The 24,479-nt window shown below is 40.6% G+C and overlaps 2 protein-coding genes across 3 annotated transcripts in view; one reads left to right on the top strand and one right to left on the bottom strand.

Moving 5' to 3' along the window:
* Positions 1 to 290: 290 nt before the first annotated feature.
* On the top strand, positions 291 to 5,614 carry ubxn11 (UBX domain protein 11). The gene is made up of 14 exons (XM_008294137.1): positions 291 to 361; positions 449 to 489; positions 1,897 to 2,007; positions 2,182 to 2,279; positions 2,364 to 2,424; positions 2,486 to 2,556; positions 2,629 to 2,692; positions 2,777 to 2,994; positions 3,072 to 3,149; positions 3,216 to 3,330; positions 3,414 to 3,517; positions 3,608 to 3,681; positions 4,894 to 5,048; positions 5,348 to 5,614. Exons 1-14 carry the CDS (start codon positions 291 to 293, stop codon positions 5,515 to 5,517), a joined length of 1,431 nt encoding a protein of 476 aa, XP_008292359.1. The 3' UTR covers positions 5,518 to 5,614.
* Positions 5,615 to 7,229: 1,615 nt separating this feature from the next.
* The window catches only part of cep85 (centrosomal protein 85), a 30,153-nt gene continuing 12,903 nt past the window's right edge, over positions 7,230 to 24,479 (bottom strand). Inside the window, exons 3-16 of one of the 2 annotated variants that reach the window (XM_008294127.1) lie at positions 21,663 to 21,774; positions 20,076 to 20,135; positions 19,834 to 19,965; positions 15,926 to 16,719; positions 13,374 to 13,510; positions 13,068 to 13,185; positions 12,768 to 12,953; positions 11,669 to 11,821; positions 11,412 to 11,566; positions 11,173 to 11,290; positions 10,272 to 10,322; positions 10,070 to 10,177; positions 9,698 to 9,941; positions 7,230 to 8,872 (exon numbers count right to left, since the gene is read on the bottom strand). In XM_008294127.1, coding sequence (XP_008292349.1) covers positions 8,709 to 8,872; positions 9,698 to 9,941; positions 10,070 to 10,177; positions 10,272 to 10,322; positions 11,173 to 11,290; positions 11,412 to 11,566; positions 11,669 to 11,821; positions 12,768 to 12,953; positions 13,068 to 13,185; positions 13,374 to 13,510; positions 15,926 to 16,719; positions 19,834 to 19,965; positions 20,076 to 20,115 — 2,400 coding nt within the window. In that variant the 5' untranslated portion in view covers positions 20,116 to 20,135; positions 21,663 to 21,774 and the 3' untranslated portion in view covers positions 7,230 to 8,708. Of the gene's footprint in view, positions 8,873 to 9,697; positions 9,942 to 10,069; positions 10,178 to 10,271; positions 10,323 to 11,172; positions 11,291 to 11,411; positions 11,567 to 11,668; positions 11,822 to 12,767; positions 12,954 to 13,067; positions 13,186 to 13,373; positions 13,511 to 15,925; positions 16,720 to 17,391; positions 17,755 to 19,833; positions 19,966 to 20,075; positions 20,136 to 21,662; positions 21,775 to 24,479 lie in introns of those variants that run through there. The other variant, XM_008294128.1, reaches the window with a different exon arrangement.

Raw genomic sequence — 24,479 nt, 5'->3', positions numbered from 1 at the left:
GCAATATTTCTCCTTGAAACTGAGTGGAATGTAGTTTTAAAGTCTCATAAAATATGTATGTCAGGTCTAAATATAGTCCTTACATGATATCGTACAGTGTGGAGCAGAGAGAACAGCGACCTCCTGTGGACGAATCAGGAATCCTGCAAGTTTCAGCTTCTACTTAAATCAGCTGATCACTGTTGCCAATAGCAACAGAGTCCAAACAAACTGGGGAGAAAAAAAAACACACACGGGGAATCCCTCTGAACACGTCTGGGAGCTTGAGGAGTTGGACTGAGCAGGAAAACATGAGCTCACCTCTGTCGATGCTGAAGAAAACCAGGCGGGTTCCTTTGCAGGTTCCTCTGGATGAGCAGCGGTAGGTCACTGACTTAACTCTCCTTCATTGTGCAACTGTGGACAGACCGTGAACGCATCACTTCATCCAGCTGTGTTTGTCCCGCAGGAGCAAACAAAAGGTGGCTTTCAGGAGGGATGTGATCAAAGGTAAGCTGCAGACACGGATCAACACGCCCTTTACTTCATCATTTCACTGTTAAAAACTTTTAAACAAGACTTAAAGCATGTCCAGTTTGATTCCAGACAAAATATTACAGGTCATACAGTAAAAACGTAGTTATGAAAGTAACAGATCACATGAAACAGAACATGAACACACAGAAAAAAAGAAAATAAAAAAAAAACTTTCCATAAATCAGGCTGTGAATTATATACAAATAAACTAATCAGTAAAAACCTTCAAAACACAGATGGAATAAACCTTGTGGTGTAAAATATTTGGTGCGTTTAAGAGCCACTCAAGTGAAAAGTTTTGCCTCAGAGATAATTTGAGATACGCACCATAAAATTCCCTACATTTTACTGAAAAAAAAATATTATTTAAATGTTAAAAAAAATTGATATCACTATGAAAAGTTCCAGTTCATTACTTAGATTTGTCTTTTATGCAGTGTGCATCCATCCATCCATCATCTATACACCGCTTAATCCTCACTAGGGTCGTGGGGGGCTGGAGTCTATCTCAGCTGACTCAGGGTGAAGGCAGGTTCACCTGGACAGGTAACCAGTCTATCACAGGGCTACACTTAGAGACAGACAACCAAGCACACTCACATTCACACCTACGGACAATTTAGAATCACCAATTAACCTCAACATGTTTTTGGACTGTGTGGGAGGAAGCCGGAGAGTGCACAATACATGTAAATAAATGTTAAATAAAAGTACAAACACCACTCTGTAAAAACAAACAAACAAACAAACAAACAAACAAACAAACAAACAAATAAACTCCATCACAAGAAAGAAAATGTCCTGCAACAGCACCTGAATACAACTATTCAATACAGGGGAAAAAAAATACAAATAAAAAACAAAATAAATATATTATAAATTAAAAAAACAAAATAAATATATTATAAATTACTCATGTTTTAATGTGTAAACAGTATTTCGAGTGTAGAAGCTGATTGAGGCGAAGGCACGTTTAAGTATAGGTTACACCCAATGACTGTTTTCATTAATGTGACACCTTCATGTGGCTGCTTATGTCGTCTTCTTTTATAAATAAATTAACTGTTTTAAATCATGTCAAGGAAAAAACAGAAAGTTCCCACATTTGACAAACTGGACACAGAAAAAAAGGCCTGAACTGATCTTCAAAATAGCTTTTAGGTGAAGTTTCTGTCAATTAAATAACTGATTATTCAACTAATATTCAGCTGTATGTGCTGCTAGAGAGTCACGATTAAAAAGTGGAATAAAAAGTCAATAAAATGTCAGGTGTAAAGTGGCACAAAAATGAAGAAAATGAAATGTTTTTTCCTTGTATCTTGTAAATCATGAGCACATCTCTTTTTTTGTGTCCACTTTGAACATATTTTTCATTTCTAGAATTTAGGACAGCGTTACTTTCTGATGATTCCTCTGATCCCAGCCCTCCGCTTCCATCTCACACTAATGATGCCTCCACTTCAAAGCCCAAAGCTCCCGTAAAGAAAAAAGGTGCAACATGAATTTAATCCTATGCCAAGTGCAGTACATCTTCTTTTATTTATTGCTATAACAACTGTAATCTGACTTCAATCTAAATCTATTCCCACCGAAGTCTGCTTTTGTTTCATCTTGCTGCATCAAATAGAATAATTTTGAGGGATGAATGGGTGTTTTTTAAATCAGCTGCTCCGAGCGACTTTGAGCTCATGACAACGATGGCGCAGCGAGTGATCGAGCTGGAGAAAATGGTGACGAGTCAAACGCAGATCATAGAACACAAGGTGAGAACACACACATCCTCCTCCTCTGGATGGATATTAAAAGTGTCAGACGGCAGCTTTGACACTTTGTGTTTTCCTCTGAAGGATAAAAGGATTTCAGCTTTGGAGGAGATGCTGAGGGTTCAGGAAGAATCAGGTACGACGTGTTTGATCACAGTTGAGGCCTCGGTAGAAGTGATTCTGACTCGGTCTGTGTGTGGATTTAGGCGGCGGACATGGTAGAGAGGACGTTGAAAGGAGGTGCAGAGAGCTGCAGAATCAAGTGGATGAAATGGAGGCAAGATGAGATAATAAAACAGGATCATGTTTGAGTTAATGAGGACGTTTACTGCAACTCTCTTTGTTGCAGAACTTTCTGAGCGACTACGGTTTGATCTGGGTTGGAGATCAGGAGGCCACAGATTCAGTCGAAGGTGAGCGGACACACAGTTCAGGTACAGACCTCCATCTCATCTCTACAGGCTCTGAGCTTCTTTACAAACCTGACTCCTTTGCAGACACCTCCGCCGGCAGCAGCTTCCGCATGAACTTTGACCTGGTGCTGCAGAGGATCAAGGATCTGAACATTGTCGCAGGGGAAGGAGAGTCTTTTGTGCAGACGACGGCGACGGGAGCTCAGCTGGCCAAGAAGGACCCTGTTCAGCTGAGGCTCTACGGCAACGGCATCGTCATGTTCGACGGCCCTTTCCGTTCCTATCAGGAGTACAGCACCCAGGTTCGCTTCCTAAAACTGGAGAAAACACACTCAGTTTCTGACCTTTCTCGGGTAAAACTCTCTTTCTGTTCTTGCAGCAGTGCATGCAGGATCTGATGGACGGCTATTTCCCATCAGAGCTTCAAGAAAGATTCCCAGATGGCGTCCCGTTTGAGGTGAGTTTAATTTTTTTGAGCCAAACACTATGCAAACGTGCGTCTTGATAGGAATTCTTTGTGCAGGTTCACGACAGGCGAGATGAGGAGTTTGTGTCCAGACTCCCCTGGGAGGCCTTTCCTGGTGAAGGACAGGCTGTTTGTGGGAGGAAAGCGGAACCAGCCGGCTCTCAGTTACCCGGTCTGTTTTGCAAACGTCACTCTGTTACAGCAGAAATCCTCAGTTTTTATTCTCATTGTTTTCAGTTGTCCTTTAATCCACAGGTAAGAAGATGACCACAGATCAGTTCCTGAACAAGCTGCCAAAGCTGGTGGTGAAGGCCGGCCGAGTGATTGACATCAGAGACCCTCTAAGAGCGATTCTGCAGGTGAGCAGAGATACCTACCAACAACCATCTGTGTTTACAGAGACTCCTGTTCTACAGGTGGTGATAAATGCACGTTTTCTGCTTCACCAGGGTTCATCACCTGATGCTCAGAGCAGCTCACTGATCCTCATCGACACACCAGCGCTGCAAGCAATGACGGAGAGGTAAACAGAATGATCATTATGTAAGCATACTGTGATGGTTATGAATCATCTAACCTTCAAAACCCACCGCTAGGTTGAAAACGTGTATTTTCTTTTAAAAAAGTGACATCATTCATCAGAGCCAGAAACTGTAAAAACAGAAAGAAACGGCTGACTTTACACTTTTTGAACATTCTTGTACAAATCACGTGTGACGTGCAGCTCCAAGAGGAAAACTGACCAAATCTGAGCTTCAAATTGTGATATTTTTATCCAAATCACTTTATTCTGTCTCGTTTAAAAAAAAATAGCCAAAAAATAAACAGTATATGCTGACTAAAATCTGTAAAAATAAATAAATAAAATAAATAAATAAAAATATTCTTTCTAAAAACATGGTTATAACTGTTTATTTTTTTTCCCGGCTGATTTTGTATTTGTAGATTTATGGCGTGATTAAAAGGGAAACCCATATCCCCTTCTATTAATAATAAAAACATTTGACTTTAACATATGAATAAAATGAAGTTTTAACCTTACTTTTATCTATTTTTTACATTTCTATTCAGAAATTTGTGCAGATTTTAATATTGTTAATGAGATAATAACTCATTTGCATTGTCAAACATAACATCATAACATATACAAAAGAAAATTGTCTTAATGCACGTAATCAATTGGGGAAAGTCTTATGTTGATATGTATTATTTGTTTCTTTATTCACCTGTAGGACTTTGCCTTGAAGTGTATTTTAAACAGTTAAGACTCGACATCTGCTGCAGTAAACAGATATTTTACTTACTCTGAATAATACTTATTTGCAAAAAATCATATTCAGCAGTTTTCATTCTCAGTTTTGTTTAAATAAATAATTCATGTGGTAAACTGACAATTATCTGACTTACCAGAGGGGGTCAGTCATAACAAGCTCATCCTGATCCACTGAACTGTGCTTCAGAAGTTGTTCCAAAGTTCCTAGACATACAAAATATGTCTGGAGGGATTCAAGGGGTTAAAGGAATACTTGATGTAAAGCCTGATTAAATCCTAATTTGTGATCATCAATATTGAGATTATTGAATGCACTAATCTGAAAAATAGAGCAAACCGCCACCGGCAGCGTGAGCTCATGAGTGTGTTGCAACACGTGTAATTACTGATGAATCAGGAGAGAAATATTCCACTTTTCCTAAACATTTACAAACAAAGTCACATTTTTGTTTCTTTCACTAGAACGCAGACATTCAACGCTGTCCAGCCGCCGTCTGCTCACGACGTCATCACGCTCAAGATGAGGTCAGAAGACGGGAATCACACCTACGCAGTGAAAATGTGCTCGTCGGAAACAGTCGGTCAGCTGCGGACGTATCTGGACAAACACAGGCGAGGCTTCATCCTCCTGCACTGTTTACTGCAGGGGTGTCAAACTCTGGTACTCGAGGGCCGCAATCCTGCATGTTTTAGATGTTTCCCTCTTCCAACACACCTGATTCAAATGATCAGCTCATCATCAAGCTCTGCAGAAGCCTGATAATGATCCTGATCATGTGAATCAGGTGTGTTGGAAGAAGGGAAACATCTAAAACTTGCAGGATTGCGGCCCTCGAGAACCAGGATTCGACACCCCTGGTTTACTGTCTTCTGTCGTTGCACCATGTGACCCGGGCTGCTCGTCTGCACCACAGAGGCGCCGGTCTGCCCGGATATGACATCATCAGCGTGCACCCGCAGCGCTGCTACGACGATGACGGCCAGACGCTCCGATCATGTGGCCTCACGACAAACGCAAATCTGCTGCTGCGAAAGAAGCGACACAGTGGTGCAGTGATTGAAGTCAATAAAGCTGTAGAAGGTTAAATCTGACCTGCTGCCCTCTACAGCAGCCACCAGGGTTCAGTTCATGTGTGTTGTTCTTCAGGTGGACACTGATTGTTCGTCACCAACAAGACTCATAGCCTCATATGTGGAGCACATTTGTAGTAAAAAAATTTGAACTCCAACATAACTTCATTGAAAGGCCTTTATTTATTTACTAGGATGTTTTACATGTGTGACTAAAAAGAGATTCTTTTCCAAGATTATGCAGTTTCTGCCACAGGAACAGGAAAGCGGCACTAATGTTTACGGAAATGACCCCATAAGTGGCCCTTTAAGGCTCCTGTTCCATCATACCATCTCACATTTTACAGAGATGTCAACCAATAGTAGCTGAGTGTGATGAGCAGGTAGGAAGTAGAAGATGGAGGTTTGTTAAGCTAGCGAGCCTTTAAAGGGAATTTTAATTTGCTTGTGGTGATGTTACAGAAGAGAAGAAACGAAGACATCGAGAGAGCTGAAAAGTGTCAACTGATTTTAACTGTTTCTCGCCGATAAATAACCCTACAAGTGGTTCTCTGTGGGAGGTTCCTGCAGTCAGAACAAAGGTTCAGCTACCCTAAAACAGACCGCAAGATCCTTCAGTGGAAAACAGCCTTCTTATCCATCTATCCTTGATTGGATACAAGTCTTGACCTGTGACCAATAACATAGTTCTGTGGGTAGGACGTTACTTCAAACCAGAGTGGTGACTGTAGACAGAAGCAGCTGCATCACAGTCAGATAAGTGCTTTGTAAGATTAAAGTATTTTATCAGGCCTTTGTAATGATACAGGCAATCAGAAATATACATAGGTGTTACCAAAACCACTGAAGATGGCTCTGCAGTGAGGAAAAGCTTATATTCATTCTTTTACTGTGCTTTTCCAGCTGGGACACAAAAAGATATCTTGGTAAAAAGAGGAAAAATACTTTTTTTTTTTTTTTAAAGGCCGTTTGATGCCTCAAGGCTTTTCTGATACAGAATACAGATCCAATACAAGCGCTGCTTTTCCCCGTGTCACCACGAGGAACTCCTTCAGGAACATTTTTATATAACAGACTGCTGTGGCCTCAAAAACATGAATAAATTAAACTGATGGTAGAGAAAAAAAAAACACATATAATGACACTGACAAAACTAGCAGTATGCTATGTGGATCTGTCATGTCACGCCTGACTCCCAATCCAATTAATAACATCACAGTCGATACCAATCTAATGAAACTGGTGCATCCCTAAAGGGTATGTCACGTCTCAGAACGGGCCTTTGGGGAGTGACTAAGAATGACATTAGGCATAATGAGTCTGTGTCACCTTATTCGACAGAAATCTATGCATTCTCCAGTAATCTCTGACTATTTGATGAATAAAAATGTTTGTTATACATGAAGAATCCTGCTTTAACTACATAAAATTGGTACTTGATCCAATGAAAATACTGCAGATAAAATCGATCAAAATGGAAAAAAAAATAAAGCTTGAAACAAATTAAAACAAAACCAAATGTTGGAAATCTTTATTTCTAAAATATGCAAATACAAACAAAGACAAAAGTATGAAAATATAAACGTCTTTTTTTCCCTTTTGCAAAACATTTGAGATGTTAAGGCATGCAGAGCCTGACTTTTCAAAGATAAATCTTGTGCTACTTCAGTTTAAAGGTCCCATGAAATGAGAAATGGCTTGTGTGTCCCTGGGTGTGTTGTTGCATATTTTTTATGTTAGAATCCCTTTCTCGTCCAGTAAAGTGTCAAGTTCTTTTTTTTTTCTTTTTTAATGGCTTATCCTGCAAATATAAAATTCCATCTAGTACAAAGTGACGTGTGATTTGGGGGTGATCCAGCCAGCCCCTCCGATCATCATCGTCACTACTGTGGGATTAAAACACCTGAAGAAAGTCAGCTCTTCCCAGACATCCAGCCTCATATCAAACACATCAAACCACAGACGAAGATTACAATCTAGACGCCACTTCATGGGACCTTTACACACAGTTTGCTCAAACACATTAGCACATTATTATAGCAACACATTAGGAGGACCCAGAAAGCTTTCACACTGAGTTGTCAATGCAAACGAACAAATAAATAATACTGAAGATTAATACTGTTCTCAGTCATACATTTATCAAACAGTTAACCACTCTGTCGAATGCGAGTCAGCCATTACAAACAAGAAATGAAATCTACACAGAGAAAATACTACAGACTTGTGAGTTTTACCTATTTATCGAGCAGGAACAACAACAAAACAAAAAAAAGAGTGTCGGGGCCTCCGCAAGCTTCGTGACGCGGCCTGAACTTTTAACTACATTCAGTGTCAGGGAATGTATTGGCTATCCTACTGGTTGATACGCTGAGAGAATATTGGAAGAGCCAGCTGCAAACAGCCCTTAGTGGTTGGTCTGAAATGAATCGTAGTTGCAAACGTGACAGGAAGGCACATGTTGGTGTTCATTCAGGCCTGCAGCAGAGAGGAGCGTTCACAAACATTCACAGACTTGCACAACTGCTTCGACCAGAGTTTCTTTGGTATTAAAAACGGTTGTAGGCCTGTTGGTGGAGAAGCTGATTTGGTAGCTGTTACGTCTTACACCTCACAGCAGAGTCTAATATTACAGTGTTGGCCATTTTAAAAATAATGGCGCATTAGTAATATTTCTACGTGAATTCAGTTAAAAGCACAGGTTAAAGTATTTTCAGTTGATTGTCAACCACTTCTAGGATAATTCCCCTAAAGAGGGAAATTAGGATTTAAATAAATTAAATTTGTGGGACTTCTACACAAAGAGTTCATCCACTAGAGTGGAACAAAAAGCGTAAGACTGTTTGGTAACCGACAGTATCATGTCATTTTTAAAAAACACACACGCACACACACACATACACACAATGCTTAAGGATCAAGTATTAGAGGTAAGTTATTTTCTGTTAGCCCTTGGACTGAAATAGATGAACTCACCAGGGGGTTGGGAGGATTCTGAGCTACAGGCAGGCTGGAGACTGACGTTCTGTCAGTCGAGAGAAGTAGAAGCTAAACCATTTGGGCTTTCCTTTGTCCTCATTTCAAGAAAATTAAAATCCAGTCCTCTTTGTGACATTCAGTAAGTAGGCTTGAACGACAGGCCTGTTGGATGCCTCAGAGGTGAAGAGGAGCTTCTGCAAGCTTCCTTCATCACCTGGGTGCGAAGGTCATTGAGTTATGCAGTTTTCTCCCATGTCCTGCGCGTAACGGTCCAGTATTACATTACGTAGTTCCTCGACGTCACGACGGAGCTGTTGGGCTTCCACCAGCTTCTTCTGCAGCACCTCAGGATTCATCCAGTCCTCGTCCTGCTCTGCCACTGTTGGAGGTGCTGGAGACATAATGAGGACATAATGATTCATCCTGTGTTACTTCTAACCCCAAGTTTTCTACACTAACTTAAAAAGTAATTATTATTCAATCCTCTGAATGCCAGAACTTGCTGGTAGGTTCGACAATCTCCAAAATGACACGAAAAGGAAGATTTTTTGTCTATTGAATTTTCCTACAGTCCTTGAAATAATCAAGTGTGAAGTGTGGTCTCTATGAAGAAATTAACCAACGTTTAAAATCAGAACAAGAAAATCAAGAAAATCCCATTTTTCTACATGTTTCATTTAGAAATTCACCGAAAAAATAAATGTTTATATCAAATTCTGGGGGAAAAAATGCACAAAAGAGGCCACAGTTCACTCAACTGAGACCAATAGTCTTTTTTTTTAATTCATGGATTCATCTGAACTGCAGGCTGTGTTTAAACAGAGCAGATGAAAGTATGAAAGCAAATAAAAAATGTTTGTAGTAAAAGATCTACAGTATGTAAAGACACCATTTTTAAAGTATTAATAACACTTGTGGGCAAAATGTTTAATGCGTTAATTCCATTTTTTCCCCCATTTTTGTAAAATAAATAATCAAAGAAATCCCGCCTAGTTTTTTCTCTTTTTGTGTTTTTATACTGCAGTAAAGTCATTTTTGATTCTCTCTACGTCTAGCCATGGCTGTGCTGTGTCCATAGAGATGCAGGACTTTATATTGCAGTGAAAAATGAGTCAACAGTCAATAAAAATGTGACAGGAGCAAAAAATGAGGGCTTAGAGAATTAGTCATATTATATTACCAAAAAAAAAAAGAGTAAAATTTCATCAGTGCTTACATGTGAGGCCGAGCAGCAGGGAGAGGTTGGGATCCTGTCCTTGGGCTCTCTGGGTCAGAATGCTGCACAGCGAGCGCAGATCACTGAGGCAGGAAGCGATCTCCACGTGTAGCCTTTGTGTGAGTCGAGCTCCAGCTGGCTGCAGGACAGAAGAGGCCTGGTTGCTGCTCCTCTGCTCCGGATCGCTCATCTGCTCCTGCAGCGTCAAATTCTGCTCCATCAGTTCCTGGTTCTGGGCCGACAGCTGCAACACAGTCGTCAGCGTTTATGTTAGAAATGAAGCAGTCAGGTGTTATGAAGGACTCAGACCTTCTCTCCACATCAAACTAAAAAAATTGAATGTTTTTTTTTTTCCAGATTAGTCCATCTCACCTCCTTCATGGCTGTATGGAGCTCCAACATGTTGTGCTCTTTGGCCAACACCTCCTCTCTGAGAGCCTGAGAGCCGCTCTCTTCCAGAGATATCTGCTCCTCCAAAGCCTGCAGACAAACATTGAAATGCAATTGTTAAATCAGCTTTACAAAACAACAGATAACACATGATCATCTAGAATCACTGTGATGACAGAATCACCTGAATCTGAGAACCAAGCTGTTCCATCATTCGGTGTTGCTTCTCAATGACCTGCAAAGAGACACGGTGAGCTTTAAAACACTATCTCTCAATGTAAACTTTAACTTGTAACCGACCAGACTGCACTGGATCTTTTTTCGTTCTGTTTATCTAACTCCACTCACAATCTGCACTGATAACATCTACAGTAAACATTTTAAAGATTTTGAAAGCACAACTTACAGACAAGATCTTGCCTGCACTCTGTCAGCAGGGCTAAATTTCACTGAGGATCTGAACCTAATGTTTCAACAGTCAAACTAGCACCTGTTGGTTATTTCTGTTTTCTTAACTCTTTCATTTTAATAATAAATTCTGCCACTCCTTCTCCCTGCTCTGTTGGGACTGTGAGACTATGACCTTGTGAGAAAAGCGTGCGTCTATAATCCGTAGCATTTACTTTGCAGGTGCAGCACACATCAGCACAGCGAGCACGGTGACCACTACAGAGCACATGCTTTAACCGCAACATTTTACTTTCACTTTCCATACAAATGAACACCTCTCTGTAGGTTTAACTCAACTGAACACACACTTCCTCTCAGCTTGAAACTGGAATTGTTTGAGTTAAACGCAAAAATTAAATAATTCATATGGTGTCAACAGTTTATGCGTTTCAGTTTGGCACAACAATTACAGTAAATTCACACACAAAGGGAATGAGGTCTTTCTAGGTCAACAGGTTCAACCTGTTCGAGACTAATCCTGCATTTGAGCAACGCTGTAGTCCTACATGGTAAAATTTTGCTGTACACCCATTCTATGTAACAGATACAAATAGTTCCTCCATAATGAAAATGTCTGGTGTACCCCAGAGCTTAAAAACTCCCATCTACCCCCCAAAAAAAACACTCAAGCATGCCTTTTTGAGTCTCTGCTGCTCCTCTCTCAAAGTGTTGTTCTCTCCCCTAAGCTTCTCAATATCCAGAGAGGGAAGTCTGGCTCCGTCCTCAAGGCCCTGCTGGACCCGCTGCTGCATACTGATGAACCCAAAAATAAGAACACAGAACGCTCATTATGCAGAGTTATTACTGTCTCTTTGTACACAGAGTGTGAAGAGAATCAGCACGCCAAAGAGAAGACATCCCACTGTGTACATACTCAGTAATGGTGGTCAGCAGGTCTCTCTCCCGGCGTTTCTGCTCCTCCAGCTGTGCATCTTTTTCCCGTAGTTGTGAGCGTGTCGTCTCCAGACCAGCCTCCAGTTCTTTTACTTTTTCTTGTAGCTCAGCTGCCTGCTGTTCAGCCTCTAAGAGCTGATGGCAAAAAACACACACACACATTCAGGTTTAAAGAATGAGCGGAGTGACACAGGACAGAGGCAATCAATCAGAGTGAAACTGCCCAACTGTCCTAACCTGCTTGTTCTGGCTCTGGTAGTCCTCCAGGGTGGGCAGGTCAGCCAGATAACGCTCCAGAGTCTCGATACGCTGCTGGTTCTCTCTCTTCAGCTCGGCCTCCTTCTGACACTTCTTCTTTAGGTTGTTGATGTGCTTGTCGCGACTGCGGATCTGCACATATAAACATAAGTGGTAAGTAGTTGCTCCAAATGCAATGACTAATAAGTCACAGACTGATGCAGACTTTGACAGTGGATTTACACACAACTCTGTTCAAACTATAATTGGTCTGCTTTGTAGACAGTCGTGCTGTCTCTCATAATGAACACAGTAAAACACACAGGGCTCCCGTGGATGTCTCTGGATATAGAAGGTAGCTACAGATTGGGCTGTAGGACTGTATGAATGTTAACACAGTGGGTGCATGTAGCACAGGTTTTATGGAGAATTTAGAACTTTGCACGTAGCTACAACTCAAAGTGCTCCGAAAGTCTGGCAGCAGCAACTTGAACTACAATTCTTCAATGACGAATTACAAAGGTGCGGATGATGGAGAATTTCCATGCACAGCTTCTTCTCATAGCAAGCATTTGTTCTGAGCACCATTTGTTTTCTGGCACATGTGCAGTCGGCATGCCTGCAGTGCTGAAAGTACAAGGGGTCACAATATTTGGTCTGCAGAGGGATTCATGCAAAACCTCGTGGAGTTGGGCATGAGAACATTTATGTGGACCTTTGCCGACAAGTAAAGCATGAATTGTCCATTAGCATTTTTCTTTCACCTTGCTTAGAGAACATGAGCTCCTCATTAAAGCCTACAGTTACACTTACTATTTATTATCTACTAGTCCCCTAAGGTTGAAAGTCATTTTTTCTACATCTTTGTTCCTATGCGCAGAGAAAGGTTTCCTGTGCTAGAGGAACTCAAATATTTAGTTTGGAACTGTTGGAGCAGAACTTTAGACAGCATTTAAATGCAGTTTTCAATCCATTAATTCCACTAAAGCAGAAGCAAAGCTCATCATCATTATTTAAACAAGTCTTTTTGTTCCTGTCATTTTGTGGTTGCATTGCTCACAACACTTCTGTTAGGAACACGTGTTAGGTAAGCACGAACCCTCTCTTCCTGTTTCTTCATCTCCTCCGCATGTCTCTCACAGGCTTCCTTCAGACAGTCCATTAGTCGACGCGTCTCAGCCTCAACTGCTCCCAGTCTGCGTTCTGCCTCTGCTTTCTCCAGGGCAACACAGTCGGTGCGCTCCGTAAACTGCGCCCGCAGGAATGCATTTTCCCTCTGAGCCTCCTGCAATGACATGAAATGATATAAAAGATTCAGATGAGTATTTCAGGGGTGAATAATCTGTCAAGATGTCAGCAGTATAACACTGTGGTGTCAGGGTTTTTTTTTTTTACTAACCTGGAGACGCAGCATACACATATCCCCATAAGAAGCACCTCGGCCCAGGAGGGCTCCATGAACTTGCAGCTCGCTTTCCCTAAGACGTTGCTCCAGCTGGGTCATATGCTGCTTTTGTCTGCATCGAGGGCAAGATCCAAGCATTACTAACACAAGAAGGTACATCTAAATTCAAAATTTCCCCATTCAAAAATCTTATAATACTAAAATATCAACTCAGTATTTATTTAATTTCATTGTGGTAACACAACAAATCCTTTTCTACAAAGTCACAACATGAGCAGTAAATCTATCAGAAACACTTGCCTTTCAATGATAAGCTCCTTCTCCTTCAGCAGACTCTCACTGGCTTTTACCAAAGCGTCCCACTTGCCAGAGTCTGAGTGGCTGGCGACTGGCGTTGAGTACAAAGATGGGTACTGACCCACTCCTGCACTCATTAACTGCAACAAAAGAGACAGAAACACCGACAATTGTAAATGTCATTACCAGTTAGAGCTGCATCATATAGAGAAAACATGCAAAGGTGATGCACAACTTTGAGCATATGGCTGACAGCTTTCCATCTTATCTTAGGACAACTCCAACAGTGTACAGCATACACAAATACAAGAGTTGCAACGACAAAACTAAAGATAGATCAAAGCACAAAACAAGATGCAGGCAGCTCATGAATTACCTCCAGCCTTCGTTACCCTTCCTCGTGACCACATGATCTAATTATTTTTATAACTGACAACAGAGCAACATATTGTTTTTGTAAATAACAGTGGGCCAATTTCAAAGAGCTATCAGTGATTCAGAGTAATGAAACTGAAGGATGGGTATTTAGCAGTGCCAGTTTCATTTCAGAAAAGAATATCACTGCTAGGGGTGGATTTTGGCATTGATCTCCTGATGTAGTAGTACTGAATAGTAGTTTTTGGATTCACACTGGTTTCCATTCAATTCAATGCCGTCGCATGTTCCAGTTACATTACATGAATACCAATGTTACTTAAAGCACTCCTAAGAATTGATCTATTTGAAAGTATTTTACTTTCAGCATTGTTTCATTATCCAATCAAGTAACTTGCAAAAATATTCTAAACACTTTTTTTGTATGTGTATGAAGCACTTTTGTAACAGTGTGTTTTAGAAAGTGCTATATTAATAAAGTCTCACTTACATTTATATCCATTGACCAAAGATTTTCTTTCATAGCCAAATGCAAAAATGACAAAAACTTTACTTTTTGACATTTTTAGGAGTAGAAGCGCAAAACAACTGAGCAACAATAAAAAAGTTCTGCACCACCACCAAACATAGCATCCCATGCAGTTACCCAACAACTGTCAGCACCAGATTCCCACTTTAATGATCACTTTGAGCACAGACAGGACAAAAATGATCTTCACTAACTCATTTGCACTGTTTGCACTGGCAACATCAGTGTGATATGTGCAGACAGATGGCTAGCTAGCATTAGCGACCCAACAGGGACACACTGCATAGAGTCGAGCTCACACACTTTTGCCTCAACTTCCTCTGCAGTCCTTTTTTTGAAACTTACTTGTAAATAAAATATCTGGATTGGTAATGAAGATGGATGGAGGCAGCTAACCATTATGAGTAATGAAAGTTTGGTAAACTGCATCAGGTTCACTTACACTTAAATTATTCACGTCACAGTTTGCAGGACTGTCATGATTTCATGTGGCTTTTGTAGCCACTTGTCATCTATTTTACTTTTGCAACTTCAAATAAGGTGTATTGTAAAAACCTAATTTCCACAAAGTCAACAGTTTAGATAGCTTGCAGCCCTGAAAGCTTAGAAATATCCACTGCACATACATAACATTTAGCATGGTTGCAAGTTGTTTACTGAAAAAATGGTATAAAGAATCAAAACTAGATGATTCAAAAATACCAAAAAAAGAGCCTAAAAACATGTCCTCCATCAATCAGTCAGGGCCGCACTTAAATCACACCTTTCAGAACATTTCATATTCGAATGAGCATCAAAGCTACACTTTGCAAGAAGCCGTACAGCTTCTTCATACAGTAAAATCATGGATGTGTCCAGTCAGATTTTGCACTGAAAATTCTGTCAAGTGTCAGAATCTCAACTAAGCAAAAAGTTACTCAAACTTGTGCTTAAGCGATAAAGTACTAGTTCATGTATCAGCACAATATGTGGAAGTTGCAACAGTCTCTCGAGTAGCACTCAGTCAGCATCTGCCATAAAACGAATGACAGCATTTCTGAAATGTGCTGTTGGGCAACAGCTTTTTACCACTTGACAGCTTTTTCCTGACTGCAAAAGGGAAGCAGCGATAAGCTGTCGAAAGTTAACAAAACATGGGATTTCCTAATTAAACATGTAATAAAATTGATCTGACAGACAGCACAAAATCCTTTGAAGTTCTTGTGAGTTTAATTTGGCCGATTGATTTGACAAATCCTCCTTTAAAATAGGACACATCGTCTGTATGCCTGCAGGCTTCGCTCAGTGGAACGTCATTTTCGCGGCATTGACCTATATACAGTGTGTGTACAGGAAACAAATTTCTGGCCAAATTTCAATGCCCACAGATGACCAACTGCCCCACATGTCTAAACCAATGGTCTTTACTTTTCTTTAGAGAATGCACTTCAACCTATTCAGAGCAGTCAAAACAAGTTTGTTTCATTACCCAGCAGATGTAGTACGTGAATGAGCAACATCAAAGTCTAGCCTCAATACTATGATCCAATCAGAGCTGCGACAGTTCTGAAATCAGTTCTGAAACGAGTAAAACAACCTCTATAGTTGCAAGTTGTTAGTTTTTTTTTTACCACTAATTTTGTAAAATTCTCTATTGAGGAAAAGCTCTTACCTGCATTTGTTCCACTTGAAGGCGTAAACTCTCCAGTTGCTGCTTCTGCTGCTGTTGTTGTTGCCAGCTTGAAAGTTCACTACATCTGTCCTGCCGCAATGGCTCATAACCCTTGGAGCCAGCATGCTCCCTCAGCAGAGCCTGTGTCTGCAAGCTGAGAGGGCTTGTATAAACTCCTGCGGATCCGGCTGCACCAGGCTGACCGCCCCTCTGATTAGAGGCTTCTGCTGTGCCAGGAACGCCAGGCCTAGCTTCAGGCAGAACCTTATAGCTGTGCTCCATAACTCCTCTGTAGGCCTCAGACACACAGTCTGGGGTGTCTCTAATCCCGGTCGCCTGTAATCGGAGTCTGACATCAGGGCATAGCCCCCCCAGCAGCACCGACTGATTTAGTGTAGGTTCCACAGCAGGAGTGTCAAACCTCTGGCCCTCATCCACCCGGGTGTGATCTGTGGGGAAAAGCGAGTGGTCCAGCCCATTGACAAGGCTCCGGTAGCGGCTCAGGCAGTCTGGCTTGGGTCCCACAGGATCCCCTCCCACACCAACCTGAGCGTCCAAGTTGGGCGAAGATGCTGATTTGGAGAGAGAGGAAGACTTTGACGTGGTGCCGCTTGGGGTTCTGGAGCCTGAGGAAGACCTATGACCATCAAGTGAGGAAAGGGAGTCCTCCTGGACACATGCCTGGGGCTTCGAGGCCGGGGCTCCGGCCGTGGATGGCATGACATGTGCAGTGGGTATGGGGATCTGACTGCGGATGGGCTGGAAAGAAGGGCTGCTGCTTGAACTGCAGAAATCTGAAAGAGTAAAAGAACAGGATCATTAGAATTTACATTAGGTATAACCCACTCCCTGTTCAATATACAAATGTGCCTTGTTAAATCAGTGCAGAATATCTAGAGCACGACTGCAGGCCATTTCCGCTATTTTCAGTCAGCGATGTAAAGTAGATGCAGCACGGTTTATGGGTGGCCTACTTTGATGATGAGGTGTCACCACTGAAAGAATTAACTGGCTCTGACTGACTCAACCCAGGGAATAGGCTTATAATAGACTTAAACCAACGCACAGAATAAAAGCTCTGTATTACACGATAAACAAATATGTCATGCGTTTGCTGTCTTGATAAAGCTGGTACCATGTAAGACAATTATAATTCACTGTAGAATTCTGTTAAAACAGAACAGCAAGCCCTAAAGGGTCCTCCTTTTTAATTAGTGTGATGATAGCTATTCCCTTGATAACATACACAGATTAGTGCCCTTGGATCACTCTACAGAATACATACTGAGCTCGCTGCATCGAGCATGCACAAAAATGTCACTGCTTCATTTGAAAACCTCAGAGATCCCACAAGCTCACAAAGAACTCCAGCAAGACAGCAAGATCCCGAAAACCAACCCCCAAACATCTTCACAAGCCTCAACAAAATTTCAAGTTGCATAACTGTCTTCAGCAGCAATACAAACCTGAGAGACTTGTTGAAGTGTGGAAACCAGGCAATCACTCGAGCGCAGCAAGCATGTTATTAGTTGTGGCATTTTTTCTAAAACTGTACTGAGGTGAGTAGAGCTGCACACCGCTTTAAATCAAAATAGAAAACGGTCTTCTGCATTTCCGGGAAGCGCTGAAACGATTTCTGAAGCAACGACTGACAGCTGCGCAGCAAGCAGGCCTGGTGCCCAAAGCTGTATTGTCCGCAAACAGCAAAACCAGCCTGTACCGAGCACCGAGCAAACGCATACAAACAGGCATACACAGGAAAGGTTAGGGGTATTTATAGCCCACCTCTCAAGTTACAGAGTGATCTGTGGGTGCCGCTTATTTAAGCACCTTGCCTCCTCCCACTGTAACACACATCACACGTGTACATCCAAAGTCAAAGGCTGAATGGGATACGCTTTTCCTGCTCAGTTTAATCCACAACCTTCTCAAATCATACACGCCGCACAATAGCTGTGGAAAATAGTGATGAGCAATGAGGAAAAAAATATAATGGAAGCAACATTAAGTTTTCAAGAGCACAAAACAAGCCTCCGGGCTCCACTGATTCGTGGCTGGCTAGAACAAGTCTAAACTACTCTGTCAGATGAACATTTGCTTGATGTTTGCTTAACAGACATTCCTGCCTTTGGGAGGTGAATAAAATAACAAGAAATACCCAAAGCCTATTTGTTCTCATTTGGTTTTTAAACATCTGGTAAACTAAAGCTGGTTGCTTTGTTGCTTTACACAGTGTTCTCTACAGAAGTCCTGATTGTGGATAAACCTGGGGTTAACAGTCAGTCTAAGCGCCTGGACGAAGTCAGTAGCAATTATGATAATTTCGACACTGCCGAGTTTTTCTTACACAGAGGATGTTGTGCGCCCTCAAAGGGGTTTAAGAGAACGCCAGAAGAGAATTACTAGTGCTGAGATGATAAGAATTGACATAGTTTTAAAAAAAATGCATGTTTTTCTTCCCCCCAGTTTTCTTAACTTAGGCTTTATTTACTTGAGCACAGCAGATACTTTTGTTCATCAAATGGTCTAAATAAAAAGAAAATACCTAGTTTTCTATCAAATAAGTTAACACAGACACATTGCCTTTACTGCACGCAGACTGATCAGGCTTGCTGTCATGCAGTCCCCCCACAAAGACCTCGGAAAATCCTACATTAGGACAACAGCTATAAAGGAAATATATTTAAAGAACCACCAGAAACAACATGAATGGAACGAGGGTTGCACAAAATCATGCAAACCTAGCAACAGGTTGACATTAAAGAATAACAGCCTTGACAACCATGTGCTTGACTGCAACTTCGATCCTTCCAGGAATGTTGCCGTACCAGCCCTGAGCTCAGGGATCAGTGTTCAGAGCTTGTAAACCTTAAGAATAACTGTTTTCAGGTCTTTGGAAGATATTTATCCATCAACACTACTAATTGTTCTTCACACCCTCTGTTTAAGGTTTAGTGATTGGAGGCGAGCAGCAGACATTGTTTAAGTCACCATAGTGATAAGGGAAGCACTAAAACACACAGTCTATGGGGCTTTATCGTCTGACAAACATTTCTATGAAGTTGCCTGGCAGTCATGACATAAACACCAGCTTTGTGAAGCTCAAACCCTACAGTGCAGACACTCTCTTGATAAACTTTCAGCCTATTATTTCATAGCGTTTCCTGTGGAAACAGGGACCACCCATCCCAGCTGACCATTTACTACATGGAACCTTTGAGTCTATCATTTTTTCCACCCATCGTGAACATGAACAAATACAGCACAAACACAAAAGCACCATCACTGTTGGGATGTTCCCATTTAAAGCACAATAATATTTTAAAAAAACAGATGGACAGACACACAGGTGGAAACAATTTCTCTAGAGCACTACAGAGTAATTGGTCAGGGGCAACTACAAAAAACAGTGAACGTGACATTCCACATCACAGGCAAAGTCCCGTCCCCATTTAGCTGTCTACTCCTGGCATCCCAACACATCATCCTCTCAATTATCCCGAACAGCCGAGCAGTGAAGCAGCGCCTTGGGTCATTTTTCGCTGTAACTCTAATCTATTGTACCTCTGTAAATCTCCCAAGCACCCATACTAGATCGTGAACATTTCCTCACTCTATAAATAGCGTAAGAAAGAAGACCACAAACATAAGGTCTTTCCAGCTTCAGCACACAAAAGGTGTTGAGGCCAAAGGCTATGCATCGTCTCTCACTGCATTAAACACAATACAACTTCAACTCAGCTTGGTAAACAAACATGTTGTAAAGCAAATATTATGTACAGTTCATGTGTTCAGCAGGGTACAATAAACAAAAAGCAAAGTGGAGCTCCACTGCTGACAGGCAGTCTTCAAAACAATGTTACACAACACATGCTTCAGGCAGAGGAAGAGCAAGCAAAAGTCATCACCTTCTGTGCTGTCAGATGCTGAGGTGCCAAGACCAGTGTCCCCGCTGTCCGATGTTCCAGGCCGCTGGCCAAAACGGCTTTGGAACTTCTCTGACACAGCTGGCGTCTGCCACTCCATGTCAGCAAACCGAGCTAATGTATATTTGTGAAAAGGGACAACGGCGACAGAGCAGTATATCAGTATCAGCGCACGGGGAACTGACGCACAGTTTATGCATTTTGGCAGCAGAGTGTCAACTTACCGGCTGGTTTGGATCCAATATATCTCTGTGAGGTTGTCATTCCATACAAGACAAAGTCACCTGACAGAGATGAGTACAAATGTGTTACTGTATGGATCAGACACACTGAATGTTTTGCTTAATGTGTTGTTGGTTTTGAATAACCAAAAAAAAAAACTTGACAAAATGGTCCCAGAGCAAATTCTTGGGATATCTTATTTAGGGTCGCAGTGTTTGAAAATTTTGAATTGAATTTTGATTAGTGTGTCCCTAAGCCTGAGATGACGTCCTCAAATGTCTTGCTTTGTTCTCAGTCCATAAGTACTTTGTAGATTGGCAATAATTAAGTGCTAATTTGTCAACTTCTACCGTAATAACTTTAAGAGCCATTTTGGTAATTGGTAATTTAATTGATTACAGCAAAGCAAATAAAAAAGCCCAAAAAAATATGAATATTTTCTAGACTTGTGACTCCACTGTGACAATAAACTATCTGTGGACAAAACAAACACTTGAGGACGTCACCTTGGGATTTGGAAAACACAAATTGACATTGTCCTTCATTTTCTGAACTTTTATTTACTAAACAGCTAAACTATTAAGTGGGAACATAATCAACAAATTAACTGACAATGAAAATAACCATTAGTTGCAGCAGTAATATTCAGTTTACAGCCATAGAGGAGTAAAGGAACAACAAAACATTCAAATTTAAGAAGTTGGATTCAAAGAATTTGCACTTTTTTCCTCTCACTATCAAAACAGTTGGGAATTTATACAATTGGTGAACACTGACTGATCAATCCATGCAGCTTTAATCTTATTGTAGGTCAGTTAAGTTGAGCTTCTCAGTCACTTTAACTGCTAAGTGAACGTCTGAAAACCTATTCTCAACATTCAGGTCCCTGGAAAAACCAGAGACTGAGATGTCCACTGAAGAAAACCTTCTTTCTGTCTATTATGAACTGCCTGTCCTTGAACCCAGCAGCTGTTGGCTACTGACTGATTTGCTCACCTCTCAAATTCATCTGCCCCTCAACAAGCACGACAGACTTATCTGGGTACCAACGAAAATAACAACATGAGCACATGTAGAACTGTTACATAATGTCTTACACAAACATGTACATCCCAAACAGGCTTCAGGAAGCTGCACAATACTAGTGGCAAGCCAATATCACGATTACTGATGGACACAAGGAGGCTAAGATGCAGCCCGGACGTTCAGAACTAATCTTGTTCACATGCTAATTCATAAAGGAAACGACTCGTTAAGCAGCTTCTAGCTAAACACGAACCGCTAAACTCAATTAGTAAAAAAGAATTTAAATAGCAGCTAAAAGCCACAATTATTGCTATTCGTGATTTTTGCGGGGTTAAAGCGCCAACTTCTTAAAGATTTTCTCCTTCACGTTTGTAGTACTGCGATGCACCGTTAACCATTTTAGCTAATCCATGACAAATCCGTTTCCGTCGAACAAGCTAGCTAACAGCTAACACATCGTTGTTGCCGGAGTTAACGCAAACGGCACATATGTCAGTTAGCTTTCCCGGCTAACATTATCGTAAAGAAACGGGCTGTCGGCGTTCACAAAACGGCTACTTTACCTTTTGTTTCACATGAACGCTGGACACGGTGACAAATCTCGGTTTCGGGCTCCGAATCTGTACCATCCGCTGCTGCTGCTGTTGCTGCTGCTGCTGTTGTTCCGCTAGCCAACTGATCCCCGCTGATGATGGCAGACAACCCACCACAGTGGACACTTGTTCTGTGTCACAGCGCCGCCCGCCCTACACTGAGCGCACACTTAACACGTAGCTTTTTTTCTGTCATGTGACTGTATACCAGTGCACAACGAAAAACGAACGAACCTAACCGAAATACGTTGAGAAGACGAGAATAACCCAGAAAGAAGACTTGAAGGGTTCAGATGTGTCTAAACCTATTACGCAATTTAAAATACATTTAGTTCCACCGCAAAACATCGATTGACACTGAATACTAAGAGCTAAAACGCAAAAAAATATGTGTAAATTGTACAGCAGAGGTGGCATATTACACCAACTTACATGATGAAATACAGTTTGCTCGTTGTTCGCTGTCACACGTGTTAAAATGGTCCTATTGAATTAGTTTAGACACATACAATTGGATGAATGAAGCTGTGTCAGACCAAACGGATGAGCTTGGTAAAACAAGGACGTGAAAGTGCCACAAATGGTGAAATTAGTTTGTCATAGGAAATTGAGACATCTAACATTTGTGTTAATCAGCATCTACTGTGGTGAGATGATGCAAATCAGGTTTATTTGCAGTAAATTTAATACAACAGCTTGATCATTTGGCATGTTCTGTGTTTTCTTGCTACAGTAATTGTAGATTTTGCACAATGAACATACATGCATTCAAACATGTGCTCATTTTTTTAATATTTTGCACATCTAAAATAATATTTTTGTTCGTTTTTAATGCTTATTGTAACTGATTGTTTGTTATAAAGGGGTAGATTACATACGTTTATTCTTCTTTCTACTCCCTTTACATTCAGAAGTTGGAAACTTTTGTTTTCTATTATACTGAATGGATTTTATTTGTTTGTTTGTCAGTGAATTAAATAAACGACTACTATGTACAATATTGACAGAAGAATCTTTGCAATATCAGTATTTTTTCACAAATAAAATAGTTACAGTATTCATGTATATTTCTTGTTCATTTTTATATCTTATCTTATCTTATCTTATCTTATGATTAACTGATGATTTCATGTGCTTGCAAAAAGTGCTTTAGTGTAGTACAGCATAGTAAAATATATGAACCATTATGAACAATTTAGTAAGCAACAGCCAATCTTTAAACTTGTGCTATGAGGCCAAACATTGTTCAGACCCACATGACTTCATCGGAAGTTTTGGGTGGGAAAATGACTCAGAGCTTTCTAAAGAAATAAATATGTCACACTGAATTTTGAAATGTGTTCTAAATGTTGAACAAAACACCTGCGTTGTTTGTCTCTACTGCATCTTCAGTTAAGAGCTGTAAACATGTAATAACGTGATTTTAAGAATCTTAAAAGCTACGTTAAAAATATTCCACTGATCCGATTTGCTTATTTAAAACACATCTGCTTTCTAGCTTGAAACTGAATGACTAAAGTTGGTTCATAGCAAACAGAACAAAGTGTAAAGTACAGAAACGCTGACATAAGTTGTAGGAAATTTGGACATCGATGATAACATTTGTAATACCCAACCTCCACCGTACTCTGACGTGTGCAGCAAATCTGTATTTTTCCAATATATTTGTGACATTTGACTAATTCTGTGTTTCGTAAGTACAATGATGGTAATTTATACCCAATGATTTGACTTGTATTTTCCTGTACAAACTCATGCTGTACAGCCAAACACTGCTCCCCACACAACTCTACAAAAGGTTTTGAAAAGAAAACAACAAAAAAAAAACCCAAAGGGAAAACACAAATGGAAAGTTTATACACCCAGTAAAACACATCAGAGCCTTCAGTGTGATAGTAGCATGAGAACACTCTGTTCTCACCTGCATCAGCTTCAGTATTACTAGAACAGTGACTACTAATGTGAATATGACTTTACTTATTGTCTATAAGTTTCTGAATGGTCTGGGCCCAAAGTCCAACCACAGGGATGTTTCCTGAAGCCTGGAAGGTCTCTCAGATGTGCAGGGACTTGTCAGTTAGTGTTGCCCAGAGTTCAGACCAGACCAGAAGAGTGATGTTTAGTTATTATACTGCCCACTGCTGGAGCAAACTCCCACTGGAAGTTAGATTTGCCCCAGCTGCCGTCATATGATAAAACTAAGTTCAGTTTCCCACTGCTTTAATTTAATATGTTTTAATTTATAAAGTCTGGTCTAAACTGCCAGTAGTTATACTTACTTATTTTGCAACTTTGTCCACTTAATATTATTTCTTTTTATATTTTATTGAACACTTTATCTTGCACATGTTTTTATTTATTTTTAATTATTATTCTGCTGTTAAGGTCAATTAGTTTGAAATATTATATTAAATATATGTGCATTTTATTTAACTTGTAGCATTTCTTTGATTTATTGAATTTATTCAGTTTTATTTCATTCTGCTGTAGTTTGTATTTTATCTTTTTCTGTGTATATTAAGGTGCTACATAAAGAAACTTACCTGCTCTATTAGTGTGACAGCATGAGAACACTTTTTTTCTGTCCTCACCAGCATCAGTTTTGCCGAACCTCTAAATACCAATGCATCATCATCAGTGATGTAGGACACATGATGAAACAATAACATTTCCCAGAGAGTAGTTCTGGAGAGACACGCCTTAAACAACATGTGTTTGGGCTTTAGCTTTAAGTGAAAATAGCACGAACATAGAGATGTGAGAGAGGCTGTAGGGTCGGAAACACAT

The sequence above is a fragment of the Stegastes partitus genome, unplaced genomic scaffold (genome assembly GCF_000690725.1).
Source record: "Stegastes partitus isolate 25-593 unplaced genomic scaffold, Stegastes_partitus-1.0.2 Scaffold944, whole genome shotgun sequence".
In the NCBI taxonomy this organism is placed as follows: Eukaryota; Metazoa; Chordata; class Actinopteri; family Pomacentridae; genus Stegastes; species Stegastes partitus.
Note: the sequence above shows the minus strand (reverse complement) of the source record. Positions and strands in the feature narration are given on the sequence as shown.

What these genes read in the sequence shown, in the direction of transcription:
- ubxn11 (XM_008294137.1), top strand. Translation starts at nt 291, where the DNA reads ATGAGCTCACCTCTGTCGATGCTGAAGAAAACCAGGCGGGTTCCTTTG. An exon ending in ATCAAGTGGATGAAATGGAG is followed by an intron (nt 2,557 to 2,628) that starts GCAAGATGAGAT and finishes TCTTTGTTGCAG; the next exon opens with AACTTTCTGAGCGACTACGG. An exon ending in CAGATGGCGTCCCGTTTGAG is followed by an intron (nt 3,150 to 3,215) that starts GTGAGTTTAATT and finishes TTCTTTGTGCAG; the next exon opens with GTTCACGACAGGCGAGATGA.